Consider the following 16863-nt stretch of genomic DNA (forward strand, 5'->3'; position numbering starts at 1 on the left):
GGGCTGAAAATGTGGGGATGAGAACTTATGTTTCGTAAATTTAATAAAAAGAGAACATGATGAAACAATACGACCATTTTCCACTGATCATTCAAAGACAAGAGCAGAATGAATAATTTGAGTAGAACTATATGCAACACATTCTCATCAGTCTGAAGAACTGTTTCACCAGCATGCAAATTTTAAGCATGCTGATGGATGTTTGATTGCTTATGGTTCTATGTGGAAGCATTGGGCAATTGATATTGTATCGTTAGATGCCCTGTGATTCCCTCACTTATTCCTGATCAGGCCGAACGTTCCTGAGCTGGAAGGGTGGCGATTTCTCAAAAACTGCGGGAGTTGGCGGACAAAAGTCTGGCAGGAAAATAAGAAAAAGAAGAAGAAAAAGAAGAAAAGTATACAGTTGGATAACAATAGTGTTCGATCACTAATAAACATCTCCAGAGTATCTACAGTAGGCCACTCAAATATAGTCTTACAGAATTTTATCTGATGGATTGTGCTTAATAACCACGAAGCAACAAATGAAGTCAATTTTAAATTAAGTTTGACTTTAAATGATTTTTTTTTGTTGTTGTTTTTTTGTTTTGCTCTTCAGTGCCAGATCCACCAGGTTTCACATTGTGTACTCTTGTTTGCTCACACTACATAACTTCTCTACAGTGTGTTCCAAACGTCCTTGTGATATGCTGACATTTCGTTTAAATGTCAGTATAGATTTCCCCCCTTTTTTTGTCCAAGATGAAAGACGAATAGCATCAGTAGCGCAGCGCTGGACGGGTCTGCAGAACATTGTGTTCATCTGGTCATCTGAAATGTTCAAGCCATACCATACCTCTCACTTCTCCTCACCTCATTCATTCCTTTTTTCGCCCCTTGTGGAGACATTTAGCACATTCTGAGCACAGCAAGGTCCTCAAACAGAGCACACTTACTCCAACAGCAGAGCACCAGCACTGGACAAGATTACACTTCATTTTGAGAGCCAGTGACCGTCAGCTTAATGTGGCGCTCTCTCTCTCTCTCTCTCTCTCTCTCTCTCTCCCCCTCTCTCCCTCCATCTCCCTACCCCCTCCCTCATCTGATCCCTCCTCTCACAGCGTGCTCTCTCCACTCAGGGAGAAGCAGCTCCCCTGGATTACTCCGAGACCCTGCGGCTACAAGGACGAAAAACGAGAAGACGTGACTAAGTGGCAGTCAGACAGAGAAAGAGTGAGTGAGTGAGGGAGTGAGGGAGTGAGTGAGAGAGAAAAAGCACCCTTCCACTCGCCCGAAACTGGAGCACAAGAGCTGTTGCATGTAAAATAAACCCACCAGGCTGGAAGGAGAGATAGAGGACAAGACTTGACGTGTCTCTGCCAGCCGTCTGCTCTCTGGCCCTTCCCGTTTCTACCAACCGAGATGGAGGGAGAGGTGAAGGAGAGGAGGAAGATCCAGTTCTCCGTGCCCTCGGCCGTGCCCACCCAGCTGGACCCCAAACAAGTGGAGATGGTAAGAGGATGGGAGTGGAAGTTATGGCAAATAAGGCAAAGTAAAACTTGAGTGTTTTGCCGAAGACACTACTTTGCTGAAAGTAAAGAAAAACGGCATTGATATTGAAGAAAAGAACGCCGAAAATATTTTGTGCAAACTGCTTGAAATCGACTTGACACACTGTCAGTTCCTAGCTGTGAATTGGGTGGATCGGTGAAAACATGCAGCAGTTTTTTTACATTTAAAGATTTGACAGATCTTTGCTGTGAAATTGGGATTTTTGTGGTTTTCTTGAAGAATTTGTGTTTAAAAAATTGCTAGTGTAAGATATTACTTTTATTTTAATTGTAAATTTGTGTTTTCGTGTTTGTTGGGGTAGCCACATAACATCTTTATTTTTCCTTTGAGATTTTTCTTGCTCTTGCTATTCTTTCAAAATGTAAAATTCAATACATTTTGCAAAGGTTTTTATGACCATAGATGGTGACTCAAGTCATTGACTCAGGTTCATCATTGAATGGCTCGTGAACTCCATGCAAACACTAGGTAGCATACATGCAATTTAAACTACAGACTAAACAAATGTTTCAAGTTGTTTTGTTGGGGTCTTTCCTTGAAACACTGTAATGTTGTGGTTCATTCTGTCCTTCAGATTGTAGGTTTTGCTATAATGAAAGGCAAGTTTTTGTGAAGGGTTTGCTTTTGTTCAATGTTTGCAGCTCATAATAAAACTAAACTAAAAAGACTCGACTTGGACTTCCTAGACATCCTAGAGACTAGAGTCAGACTCCCCAAAGACTCGAGATTCAACTTGGACTAGAAACTCAAAAGTCAGACTTGCACTCTAGAGGCTCAAGACTCGACCTGGTGTCTGGAGACTTGATACTCAACTCAGATTTGCACCCTAGAAACTCGAGACTCAGACTTGCACTCGAAAGACTCAAGACTTGACTCACACTCTGGACACTTGATACTTAACTTGGAATTGCAACCCAGAGACTCAAGACTCGATTCACATTCATATCTCAGAGAGTTGAGACTCCACTTAGACTCATACCTCAGAGACTCAACTTGCACCTGTATCCCAGAGACTCAAGACTCGAATTGGGCTCACACCTCAGAGAATTGAGGTTCAATTCCGTATTACACCTCAGAAACTCGAAACTCAACCTGCACTTGTATCCCAGAGACTCGAGACTCAACTCGGACTCACACTTCAGGGACTCAAGACTCAACTCACACTCATACCTCAGAGTCTTGAGTCTTGACTAACACTCATATCTCAGGGATTTGAGACTTGACTCACACTTATACGTCTGAGAGCCGAGACTCAACTCATACTAACCTCAGAGACTTGAGATGCAATTCTGATTCCTACTTCAGAGACTCGACTTGCACTCATATCCCAGAGACTTGAGACTTGATTTGGACTCACACATCAGAGACTCGACTGAGACTCACACCTCAGAGACTCCAGACTCGACTGAGTCTCACACCTCAGAGACTCCAGACTCGACTCTGACTCGCACCTTAGAGACCTAAAATTAATTTCTGACTCAGGCCTCAGAGACTCGAAACTAAACTTGCACTTGCATCTTAGAGACTCAAGACTCAACTTGAACTCACACTTCAGAGACTTAAGACCTAACTCAGACTTGAGACATGAGAGTCAACTTTGACTTGTAGCTCAGAGACTCGAGACTTTACTCGCCCTCACATGCTTGACTAAGAATTGAGACTCAATTCAGATTCAGAACCTAGAGACTCAAGACTTGACTCAAACTCCTACCTCAGAGACTTGAGACTCAACTTGGACTTGCACCCTAGAGACTGGAAATCTGACTTGAACTCACACCTCAGAAGCTCAAGATTTGGACTTGCACCTCACAGACTCGAGATTCAGACTCATACCTCAGAGACTTGCACTCATTCTGAGCTTCCTAACCTAGATATGGACTGTTATATAAGGGAGGCATATTTTAGTTTTCAAAAAAGAAGTCACTGGAGGCAGGAGGGCAGCATGGGGCAGACTGTAGAAAGCAATGCCAACATGAAAGCAAAGCAAAATCCTGGACATTTCAGGCAATTTACGAATTCCAAGGTCATGTCCTGGAAAAAGTGAACGAGTTACCCCTACACTTGTTAAATGATCTAAAATTCAATGGTTATAGGTCGTCTACATGACTCAGATGTCCTCGAGTGGTGAGCTAGTGGTAAGAGGCAAACTGTCCTATCAGGAAGGAACACAAAGCTGACGCAGTTTGTTTTGTCTCAGGTCAGAAACCTTCAGACAACATTTAATTTCTGACCCGTAGTGGATTCTGTCACTTGTGGTCAGGGCGTCTGCATCGTGCATCAATCTGCCTGACAACAGATTATGTAATGCTGTGTCGAGCCACTCTCGGCGTGTGAGCGTCGCAGACAGGGAGATGGTGAGAAAGTAGTTCAGCTGCGGTGAGCAGGTGCCATGTCACGTTATGACCCAATTAGAGTAAAGATGGAGAGAGGAGAGGGAATGGAGAGATGAGGAGAGAAGAGAGGAGATGATAGCGAAGGTTACACATACGCACACACATTTTGGCCACTCTCCAGCCGAAAAGGACATGGAGTGAAAAGAAAATAAGGTCAGATTTCCCTTATGGGGGGTTTGTGTATGTGTGTGTTTGTTTATCTCATCCCCCCAGGATGATGAAAATGTGAAAACATGAACACTTTGTCATTTTGAGGACATTTGGCTGCTCCCCACACATAAAAGAAGCCAAAACTCATCTTTTGGTTGCTTAGGTTTACAGTGGAGAATCAAACTTACACAATTTTTACCCCAGATGCAAAAGATCAGACATGTCACCTACTGTGGATGATGGAAATAAGCAAAACTTCACAGCAAAGGTAGCCATTTCACACAACGTCACGGCTGGTCTTCACAAAGCAGGACCAGATTCCTCCATATTTATGACAGTTATTGTCACAAAAGCTGACCCTGATGTCTACCCACAGTGTTCAGCTATACAACGAGGTTTTGTTCATTTTTATATATCACAAGTCTGCAAGACCTTAATGAAGACCTGGATGAAGTTTGAGCAGTTTTATAGGCTGTATTTATGAAAAAGATTTGGGTGACTTTTGACTTATACTAGTTGTTAGCATCATTAGCCTCACATCTCCTGGTGTAAACTAAAGAAGCAAATTTGGACTCCAAACATGTCTTGGCTGATTGACATCTGAGGGAAAGTGTGGAAATATGTTTAATTTTAGATTTTTCCCCAAACTATTCCTTTGAAGTTAGGACTATACAAGATAGATGAAGCACAGCTTCACATCACTGTTGTCGGACAGAAAACCTCATATCTTCAAAATGACAACTTTACAGGACAAGGAAAAAACAGTTTACTTTTAATGTAAGTCAGTGGAACCACACGTTTTTCCAAATCATTTTGGAATGTTTCTTTTGGTCCATTCTTTGTAAAAATTTACATACAATGTAAAGGACAACAGGCATTTCGAAATTGTGTCAAAAACTGAAAAATTAAGATATGTTTTCTTCTGACAGCAGCGATTCAACACATACACTGGCCCACAGCTTGCTGTGACTAAACAGGCATGACAGTGAAAAGTGTGGAAATAGTAAAACGCCTAAGAATATTTCGAATTACTCCCTTAATTCCCTCACAGCTGTTGTTTATGGAGAACAGCAGGGTAGTGATGGTACCACACATCCAGATGTGGCAGGGCAAAATGTATTATTAAAAAGAAAAACTAAAGAGTGCTAGTGGAATTACAACTAAGTACTGACAAAAGACGTGCCCTGGAATCCAAACATTTTCATATGTTTGCATTTATAAAGCAAGTTTAAACCGCCTCTTTTTATCTCCTCAAGCAGTTGGTTAAGGTTGAGCAGTATGGCTGTAATAACACATAGATAGAGTATCATTTAAAAAATAATGTTTGAAAAATATGATGGTGTTTCAAAATCATGGCATGTCAAATTTCTATTTCTCGTCTCAACAGCTAAATAAACACATTTCACCCCTTGATATTTTAGAGGGGTCACTGATCAGTGATGTGGAAGCTCACCAATAGGTGGTGCTAAAAGTAAGATGGGGAAAAAAAATCAGAGCCAGAAAAACTAAGCATGACAGTGGCTCAGTGACTGCTAAGAGCTACACAGCTCTCAAAACAGGTTCGATTTCAGCTTCTGCTCTAACACCAGTCACTTGAATCTGCGCATCTCTCACATATTCTCTAAAGGAATGTTATTTGAGTATTACTTAGCGGGAATCAAGCCTGAGCTGTGGTGTGTGGCACTTCTGACCTGCTATCTAAGCTCTTATTAGCTTAGCTCAAATGCTACATTCCCAAACACCACAGAACAGTTTGGATTTTAGCTTCCAGTCACTCCAACACCACTCATTCGACTTTTACTCTCTCAGACATTAGATTTATCATCACTCGTTTCAGCAGAGCAGCAGTTAGTCACACTCAAGCATGTACAGTTGTATGTGGCACTGTTTGGGCCTGTAGCTTCTCGCTAAGCTAATGTTAAGTTAGCCGATCAGGCTACAGATTCCAACGCCACAGAACAGATTTAATATCAGTTGCTGGACTTCATTCCCTCAGATTTGAATCATCACCATCTAAGCTTGTGTTGGTACTTTAGTTAGCCAGTACTCTAGTGAGCAGAGCTGCTATTGTGCAGCTACTCTCTCCTGTTTAGCAGCACCGTTTAACATTTTCCTGCTGGGAAAACCAGCATAGACCAGCATGGCTGGTCACCAGCAAAGCCAGCATATGTTATGTTTTGGATGCTGGTCAGCAGCAGTGAAAGTTGATATGCTGATCATCACCAAAACATATGCTGTGTATTGGATGCTGATATACTGGTCAGTTGGCATGACCATGTCATACCATGCCAGGTATCAGCAATTCCACAAAAAGGCACTGATAGTAAGTACTGTTAGTGTATTGTTGATGTGTACAGCAGCAGTTTATCCCAACATCGTGTTTTTTCCAGTGCTTAGTAATAAAGTAAAGCTCTGTAAAACCATAATAATCCACCTGTTCCAGCATGTGAGGGGGTTTAGGTCTTGGAATTAAGTTTCAAATTTATTCTCACTAGTAAGGCCTGGTTGGGTCTAGGCTGAAAACATGAGGATGAAAACGTATGTTTCATAAATTTAATACATTTTTTCCACTGACCATTCAAAGGCAAGAGCAGATCCAAACGGGAACCACTGGCTAATTACCCAGCTTGTTTGGTAGTTCAATCAATCAATCAATCTATCAACCTTTATTTAGTCTCGGAGAACATTGCGGGTGCCCCCATTCACAATATTGATACAGATTAAGGGATTAATAATGTGTAAGAACATATTAAAAGAAGTAAATTTAATAAATGAAGACTCAGGAGGGAGCTTAATTCCAAACATGCTTTACAGTCACTGGTGTTGTATGAATGTGGTGTAACACCAGTGACGGTGACTCCAGTGACGGTGACTCCAGTGACATTCTGGTTAAAACTGAGGATTCTGTCAATTTGCTGACTCACTGGCTGATCAGGTGACCTTGTGTATTTAAAATCAGAAATAAAAGTGATGAATTTGGCATTATCTTGCCAAAAATTTTAATTACCCAGTCATGACAGCACAAAACACCACTGACACATATAAGTTGTGAGCTGCCTGATAAACAAAATCATTGACAAATTAATGAAGTATAGTGAGCGAGTCTGACTTGCCTCCTCATGCATCAGAGTGCTTCCTCTCTGATGAGCCTCAACCTAAAGAAGGAGTTTAATAGAGCTGAAAATACTTAAAAACGTAGAATAAGAGTCCCGAGAACACCAGTGACCAAAATGAAATTTCTTCTATTTTAAATGTAGTATAATGTAGTAAACATTAATCTGTTTTGTATAAATTCATAAGTTAAACCTCTTAAAAATATTGTTCTATATCACAAATGGTTTGTCCAATGTTGAAAATTGATCTTGTGATAAGCTGTTTTACAGATTCAGCACGACTATGAAACAGAAAAAAGGAAAAATCTGAGAAATCATGAGGGAAACGTGTTATTTAATCTTAGCTCAACTGTGTAAATGTATTAACCGACTTTTGGAGCTGTGCCTGATATGTTACGCATCTTTTTAAGCCCTGCAGCCTGCGACCTACTGCATGTACCACTTATATCAAGAAATGGTCATGGAGTTTTCTTTCTCTTTTCCACCATTTACTCACGTTTCTGTCCAACCCTCTCCATGAGATGCTAATTTCTTTAGCAACAGCGCATCACTGCTCAATTTCCACATGAATAGGCCCCACTGTTGGGGTTGCAGGGTTGAAGTGGGGTCTCCTGAAGGAATAAAGCAGGCTGATTGGTGGGAGAAACGGGGGCCGTGTCTGTGTTTTTGTTTGGAGTGGATGTTCGCTGAATGCTAATGGCTTTGTAAAGCTGTTAAGTGACCCTCACCTCTTTATGGGAACACTGTGTGTGCGTGGGTGTGTGTATGTGTGTGTATTTAAGCAGCTGCTTAACATTACCATACAAATAGGCCCTGCTTAAAAGAGAACAGGGTGAAGGAGGTATTTATAGAGAGGAGTGTACTTGTGCTGTCCTTTCATGTGCATACACAGATATATGCAGTTAGCTGGCTGGCTAGTCATAAGTTGAGGATGGCCTAGGTTTGGGTATGATCCAGTTAATATAGTTGATGACCCAAGACATATCTGGTGTCCAACGTTGGGTTCTTCAGCTTTGCACTGGAGCTACACTATATGTCCAAAAGTATCCAGACACTCTTTCAAGTTCAGAGTTGAATTTCGCTATGCTAGCTCATGTACTCTCCATAGACCAGCATTGTCAAAAGAATGGGAGGCTATGGAGCAGCCATACATAGGTCTCCATGCCTAGCGCCAATCAGCTAGAGGGGTATGAAGCCCCCCCAGCATTGGGCTGTGAAGGGAACTGCAAAGGTGTTCCAACAATTTTGAGATCTGTTTGTGATTCAGAACTAATCATCCAACATCAGTACCTGGCCCCCCTAATGCTATTGCGGCTGAAGCCAACCAAAACCTCACAGCAATGTTGCAACATCTAAAAGCCCTCTCAGGAAAGTAGAAGGTTAATTAATACTTCCAATTAATACCCTTAATTTGGAAGCATTGGAAAAGCAGCTGTTTTTGCATATCGTTTAAGCAGCTAATGTAGCTAACAAGTTAGCATTGTACAAACTGCACGTGCAAATCATTGTATACTCACCTCAAACCTCAGTAAGTAATCTTTTTAAGTAATGTCTAATAGACTTACTGTTATCAATAAAAATAATAAATAATACATTTTTATAATTTGAAAATGGCTGTGGTTCTTTACATTGTTTATAAATTTCATGACAAATGGACGAAAAAAAACAGCCCAAAAATACTTGGTAAAAATTCTTACATTAAAAGTGAAGTAGGTTTTTTCCTTCTCCTGTAAAGTTACCATTTTGGAGATACAACAACAACAACAAACGCAATATGTTTGATGATTTAGCTACGCAGTTTTTATGATGCTATTTGCAGCTACATTAAGCTGAGCCCACACTATAGGATTTTTTGCCTGATTTTAACCCTGATTTGCCCCTTGTGACAAATTTTCACAATCTGAAGCGATTTTTCAGGTCAGGAGCTTAATCAGAAGTGACTGGCGGCGTGAATGATGTGTTAGTGTGGGAGGAGACATGATTGAATCTTTAGCCCTCCTATCAAACTCTGAAGTGATCAGATACTCTCTGATATTATAACACATTTGATATTTATGACTCGAAACATCCATGAGTCCTGTAGTGTGAGACAGTCAGAGATTTCCTCAACGAGTGATACAAACAACCAATCAGAGAGCTAGAAGAGCGGAGAAATGGGCGAAGAGACACGCATGAACAGCAGAGACAGAGGAGCTGTGAGTAAAACACAGGCAGTAAGAGCCGATATCATGTTTATAATGTTGTTCCAGATGTTAAAACACTCTTTTTACAGTTTCAGCTCAGCTGCCAGTTTATAGTGAAATATTTCTCCAGCTCTCATTGTAATATCAGCAGTTCTCACCACATATTAATCCCCAGTTTATATTTTTGCTGTTATAAAATCCCAAACAGTTCCAGTAAATTCTGTTTGTGTGATGTGATCTGAGGAGATCTGGGAGTTTGAGTTCATATTTGTAGCCCAAACACGTTATGTGTGTTATTCTCTCTCTTTGTGTCGTTGTCTAGTCTGAGTGCCTCACAACAAGATAAGAAATTCTCTGACAAACCAATCTTAAAACAAGTTGTGATGCTCTCCATTTTTGTAATGTCCATGCAGCCTGCTAGGCCAGCTGTGGCCAGTAGGTCAGGCCCGAGAGCCAGGACTGAGTAATCAGGGCTGAGCAGTAGCAGCTGTGCGCACCCTACTTAAGGGGTGCTCACACGCTGCTTGGTGCTCAGTCTTGAGTTCACGCCGCTATGAGCACAGTGCTCTAACTCAACCTGTAATCTCGGGATCTGTCTTGAGTTTTGAGTCTTTGCTTTTCTCTAGTTGTTCTCCAGTGTAAATATTTAAAGAAAAAAAAATCTCTTGAGTGTGTTACAGAGAGGCAGGGATGAGGTAAAAGAAGGTCTTTCAGTTTCGTGGAGTTCTGAGTTTGAGTCATTCGTTTAAGTCTTTAGTTAGCACTGCCATTAATCCCCTTTGGTGGCACTCTGCTGTAGTGCAGAAGCAAACTTGACACCAAATACATTTTGATAGATTACATTTGGGTTTTTGGTAGAATCATTGGTTAAACCAGGGTTCTAATTAGGAAAGACATCTTGGGTGCCCCCTGGTGGGAGGTCTGTATATAACAGGGTTTCAGTTTTGCAAAAAGCGAATTCTTGGAAAGTCTGTAAAAATTCAAATTTTTTCCATCAAACACTGTTATGTGCATATTCCTGAGATGACACAATTGTGCCATGTTGCTTTAGATAAGAGTCTTGTTCGCCTTATGTGGGCAGGGATTTGACCTTTATTAGCTCTCGGAAGAATCGTTTTGACAGCCCTCTGTAAACTCTACATGGCTAGCAGTTCAGAGATGCCAGGCAGAGGGGAATGGACAGTGGTCCGGTTTAATGAGGGCTGAGGTCACTTTCTCGCATTGTTATTGCCCACCAAACCCCTGGGAATGCCAGCACAGCAAAGTGCCAAACAAATGACCTTAGCTCCTGTTATGTCAATGCTCTTTGGAAAAATCTGTTTTCATTACTGTTCTTCACATTTCTTCTTCATCCATAAACCAACTTTCCCCCTCATCCGAGCACAAATAGTTGCATGCATGCATATTTATATATACATTTGAAAGAATGCACTCACATATATGGTTTGTTCTACCAAACTAGTTTAAAGTCAAGGTTCAAAACATTTCACGCTTTTAACTGACTTAAACTTTGAGTGACGCTGTACCTTAATTATGTGTATTTTATGAAACAAATGACTGAATATTCCATTTTGTTACTACCAAAACAAACATAACACTATTGAAACTTCACCAAATATTTCAGTAGTGACTGTTTTGGTGGAGAGAATTTTAGCTCATTTTGAGCAAAACTCTAACAAACACAACTTTAAACCCCCATGAAATACTTTTAAAACACAAACAAATTGACCTAATTGCAGAAAAACGGTGTTTCGGTAACATTCCAAACTGATTTTCAGACACACAAGAGCTACTCTACACTGTCGGCCGCCCACTTCTATCGCCTACTGGGTGGGAAATAATTGGCTGGGAGTAGTGTTTGTGCCTGTGTCACACACACACACACACACACACACACACACACACACACACACACACACACACACACACACACACACATACAGAGTATCACCCTATGGAAAACATATTTTGTATTTGTAGTTAAACATATGTGATCATGTTTCATGTATTTTCTGGGCTTTTTTCCACTTCAGCTGCACTTTACAAGCTGTTTTCACTCACACACACACGCACGCGCACACACACACACACACACACACACACACACACACACACACAAATACATAAACACAGGTTTTCTTGCTTGCATCATCAAATTGTTCACCATGACCGCAAAGGTGTTGAGTCAGTAGAATGATCCAGTGTTGTCATTTCTCAGCTTCAGCATTTGAGGATCACTGTTTGAATCCCCTGTACATGCCCTGGCCACTTTATTAGAAACCCTGTCTGAAGCCTTGATATGGTGACCCTGAAAGACAAAAGACAACAACGTTTAGAAAGAACCATAACAACAGTGTTAAGAGAGAACACAACATTGAGAGAACACAACATCGTTAAGAGAACACGACAATAAGAGAGAACAACATTAAAGAGAACACAATAACATTAAGAGAGAACACAATAACATTACGAGAGAACACAATAAAGTTAAGAGAGAACACAAAATTAAAAGAGAACACAACAACACTTTGAACATTGAAAGTGTTGCACAACATTGAAAGAGAACAACAGCAACATTGAGAGAGAACACACATTAAGTGGGTAGGACAACTCCATATTAATGGCCATAATATTGGAATGGGATTTCCAACAAGCCCATGTACACTATATGGTCAAATGCATTGGGACACCTCCCCATTACACCTACAGATGCTTTTATGAACACCATTCTAAATCCATAGGCATTAATATGGAATTGGTCCCCCTTTGCAGCTCTAACAACTTCCACTCTTCTAGGAAGCTTTCTACAAGATTTTGGAGAGTGTCTGTGGGAGAGTTTGCCCGTTCATCTAGAAGAGCATTTGTGATGTCAGATACTGATGTTGCATGTGAGGGCCTGGCTCCCAATCTCCGTTCTAGTTCATCCCAAAGCTGATCAGTGGGGTTGAGGTCAGGGCTCTGTCAGGGCTAGTCAGTGTTTTCTACACAAAACTCACCTAGTCATGCCTTTATGGAGCTGCTTTATGCACTGGGACTCAGTCATGCTAGAACAGAAAAGGTTCTTCCCCAAAGGTTTGAAGCAAAAAATTGGCCAAAATGTCTTGGTCTGCTGAAGCAGTCCAAAGGTTCTAGGTCAACCCCATAATCCCTCCTTCACCAAACTTTACAGCTGGCACAGTGCAGTCAGGCAGGTAATGTTCTCCTGGCATTCGCCAAACCCAAACTCGTCCATCAGACTGACAGAGAAGTGTAACTCCTCACGTTTCCACTGCTCCAGAGTCCAGTGTCTGCACTTTACTCCACTCCATCCAATGCTTGGCCTTGTGCTTGTTGATGTAAAGCTTGTATGCAGCTGCTCGGCCATGGAAACCCTGCCATGAAGCTCCCGGTGCACAGAATTTGTGCTGATGTTGATGCCAGACGAGGTTTGAACTCAGTTATTGAGTGTTGTTGACTTTTATGTTGTATGCTCCTCAGCACTCGCCGACCCGCTCTGTAATGTTGTGGTCTAACACTTTGTGGTCTGAGTTGCAGTGGTTCCTAAACGCTTCCACTTTTCAATGATACCACTCACAGTTGAACGTGGAATATCTAGGTGGGAAGAAATTTCATGAACTGACTCATTGCAACAGTGGCATCCTATTACAGCACCACACTTGAATTCAGTGAGCTCTATAGACCCAGTTTTTCAATAATGTGTGTAAAGGCAGACTGCATGGCTAGTTGCCTGATTTCATACACTTGTAGCAAAGGGATTGAAAACACCTGAATTCAATCATTAAGAGGTATGTCCCAATACTTTTGTCCATATACTGTAGGTGTGACAGTCATGTGTGCACATACTTTTGGCCATATCGTGTATTATGGAATATAGGGGTGAAATGGCACATACTATACACCATACATATGTAACTGGTCTCATGTGACTACCGGCCTTCCCTATAAACTAGGTGGAACTCAGTATGGGCGGTGAGGATGGCTGTTCAGGTTTACATGACCACCTTCGCATACCTTTTTGTTATGTGTCTTTTTGATAACTAAAGTCCATTTTATCCATTTTTTATTGTATATTATTGGTTATGACCTCTCTTTAACTGGGTCAGATGTGTAATATGAATCCACAATCCACTCCGCTAATCACAGCCCAGACTACGCTCTCAATGAAGAAGCTGTCCGCCACTCAGTCCGATTGGACCACACTTTCCCTCCTCATTCTCACTGTGATTAAAGTATCATTCATGCGTGAATTAATATCCATAATGGTATGATTCTAACATACTTTTAGTCCATCAGTGGCCCAATGGGAGCATCACCTCCCTGGCAAATGGAATATGTGCTGAGGGAGCCATCATCGCCTTTCATTTCCTATGTTCTCTTCATAAAGCTGTTATGGATCACTGCGTCCAACCTGATGGGATTATACTGAAATCTTGAGCAATGTATGAATAGAGAGTGGCACTAATAATAGACATGAGTGGACGTGTGCATGAGGGGCAGTGTGGGAATAAGTGTTGGCGTGTGGTGAGGTTTTATATAGAACGGTATATTTCACACTCGACACAAAAAAACGAGAAAGAAACGGTTGCCTTGACAATGAAAGAATCTATTTTCACAGATGCAAAGGAATATTGATAAACAAGTGGTTGACGGACAAATGGCCTTTCCAAGAAGGACAAATATAGATACAATTACAATCAGTAAATGACCCCACACCCCGCTATATTATGCCAGGTTAGGGATCGCAACCCAAATGTTATGATGAGCCATTTTGTCCTTTTTAACAAAAAAAACACCTTGGGAGCCACAACATCATATGTCCAATTTACCATCTTGGCTGCAAATGTATTTCAGTATGTGCTGATGTACTAGTAAAGGCTAATTAATATAATATAAACAAAAACACAGACTCCCTTTACTCTGCTTTAAGTTTTAGCTCAGCTACAGCTGCTTTTCACACATCTCCAGCAGGTAATTTTCCCACAAAAGTAGAACCGTTTCTTGTAAAATGTCTCTCAACTTTAGATTTTTTGTGAGGCTGAAGTCACTTCTCATTCTCTAGCTTCTTGTTTGAATCTTCCTGTTCCATCTTAAATAGTGCGTGAGATGCCAGAATGTAACTGCTGTACCATTTGAGGTGGAACTGGACAATTGGAACAAGATGCTGGCGAACGAGAAACCGACTTCAGCCTTGTGACTTTTTAGTGTTTGTCAGTTTCTTGTTGCAGATTAAAGGTGTTAGGAAACCAGCTGGAGTGACTATAAACACAAATAAATCCATTAGTCTCTAAATTATCAATGTTCATCTTAAATCTCTCTCTTTGCCATTTCATTAGCTACTAGCCGGGCGAGACTGCTGTCTGTGTTGCTATGGTGACCATCAGTCTGTGCTGATCTTCAGGGTTAAAGGGTGAATCAGCAGTTCTACATTAACTGCAGCGTTTAAGACCATTTACTGTTAAACTGTGTAGAACGATCAGCAGAGCTTTATTATACTGTAAAGGAGGATTATTTTATTTTTACCTACCAATCTAATTCAGCTGTGGAGCCACAACAGAGCAGTAAAAGAGCCTGTTGTTTTGCCGATCCCTCATTTAGGTGATCTGGTATTTGTACACTTGCATAAAGATGAAAACTGAACAGTGTGTCAAACACTTGTACATCTTGTCCCTGTTTTGCAGAGGTTGGTCCATGACCCAAATAATGTCCAGTAAACAGCAGAAACTGACCAATGATGGACAGGGGCCTGATACAAAGTTTATCTTGTAAAATGTAATTCTTTGTTTGCACATCATTTCTATTCAAGATGACCATGAAGTGTTTCATTTTCTGGAGATATTTCTGAGGAGATTAGATGTGGATAATCCACTTGCACAACAAAGTCAAAGAAAAAATGTTTTAGCAGCTCTTCCTTCAATCACTGATCACCAATTCACTCAACATTCAACATTTAAGAAGAGAAATACAAACAATTCGAAAGTGCGATGGGGACATGTTTGAACAGTTCTTCTACTGTTCGCCAATTCCACCCCTCGGCTAATCGCGATTGGGGGTGAGTGAGTGGAGTGGATGGTGTTTGTGAAGAGTTGTTTTACATCTCATCTTAAAGTCACTAACACCTACCCCACAGCGAGGTGGGAGCCAAAAATGTGGCAGAAATTTTGGGGTGGCTTCTGGGACGACCAATCACATTTTAGGTGAGGGCCCTGGCCACCCCAGCCACCCCTTTAAAACCACATATGGCACTATGGGTCTAAAGGATAGTGTTAAAAAGCCCTTGTAGAGAAAAGAAAAGAAGGGAAGAAGAAGCTGCCAGAACAGTGGACTGGCCAGAACATCATTGAGTGTGCTTGGGGTTACTTAGATTGTGAGATGAAGAAAATGCAACCAAATAAGACTGAACTGGGGCTGTTGACATAAAATTAGAACATTCGTTTGTTATTGCCAGTGCTAACCTGTGGCTTTTGAAGGTTATCCAGACCTAATGGCTTTTCTCAGGTTTTGGACAGCTGATCATATCCAAGTCAAGATAATACTGGCTGTTTGTTGAAGAGATTTGGTGGATCTGGGCTATTTTGGAATCAGAACTCTAGTTTACAAGGATGTTCATTGTCCATGTACAATGTGTACATAATAAGGACAATTCTATTGCCGTGTCCATCGCCCCTTCGCTGGATTACAATGTGATACCAGAAGCAAAATCTGCCAAGCGAAATTTGGCCAGGACTGGAAATGCAACACGGATTACGCCCAAGAGACATAACAGAGCATGATTAGGGGACGGGAGCAAAATAGCAGCCAGGCTAATCCCTCTATCTCTGCTCTGTTTCATCCTGAAACAGGAAGTCATCAGATTTATGTAACCCAGGGTGCCACAAACTCCTCACTGTTCAAATGCGTCACTTCGTTTTACATATTTCCTGACTGCTTTGTTACCTTGGCGACTAAGTTATATGATGGATGGTCATGTCGATTTGATTCCACCCACACACTGCTGAGGATTATGGTCCGGTGCTTATGGATATGTGCCGATAATCTGTGTGCCCGATTTGGCAACTGTAGCTTAATGCACGACTGCTGTCCTTTCAATTTTGATCGGTCATTCATATGGTGATGGATCCTCTGATGGCAAGAGAATATTTAAGTTTTCAATAGAGTTATCTAACCATTATATCTAACTCAATCAAACTGGAGTAGGACAGATGAAACCATTTTAAGTTCTTTTGTTCTGGGCTTTAATGAGTTTTACATGCACTCTTGTCCACTTCATTAGAAACATCGACCTTGTACTTCCACTAACTCCATAAGTTCCACCTACTTTAGAGACCCACTGTATATTGCCAGGGTATCACTGCTAGTGTTGAAAGTGGTCCACCAAACAAAAGTATCCAGCCAAGAGCAGCTGTTTCGTTAGAAACTGACCATTGTTGATGGGCTACCGAATGGGTAACCACAAACTGTACATTAACAGAT

General features: G+C 41.2%; 1 protein-coding gene across 1 annotated transcript in view; it reads left to right on the plus strand.

Moving 5' to 3' along the window:
- The first annotated feature begins 1091 nt into the window (after nt 1–1091).
- LOC108441172 (protein phosphatase 1 regulatory subunit 1B) overlaps nt 1092–16863 on the plus strand; it is a 28145-nt gene continuing 12373 nt past the window's right edge. Inside the window, exon 1 of the mRNA XM_017720554.2 lies at nt 1092–1494. Within this exon, the coding sequence (XP_017576043.1) occupies nt 1405–1494 (90 nt within the window). The 5' untranslated portion in view covers nt 1092–1404. The remainder of the gene's footprint in view (nt 1495–16863) is intronic.

Source organism: Pygocentrus nattereri, chromosome 13 (genome assembly GCF_015220715.1).
Source record: "Pygocentrus nattereri isolate fPygNat1 chromosome 13, fPygNat1.pri, whole genome shotgun sequence".
Lineage (NCBI taxonomy): Eukaryota > Metazoa > Chordata > Actinopteri > Characiformes > Serrasalmidae > Pygocentrus > Pygocentrus nattereri.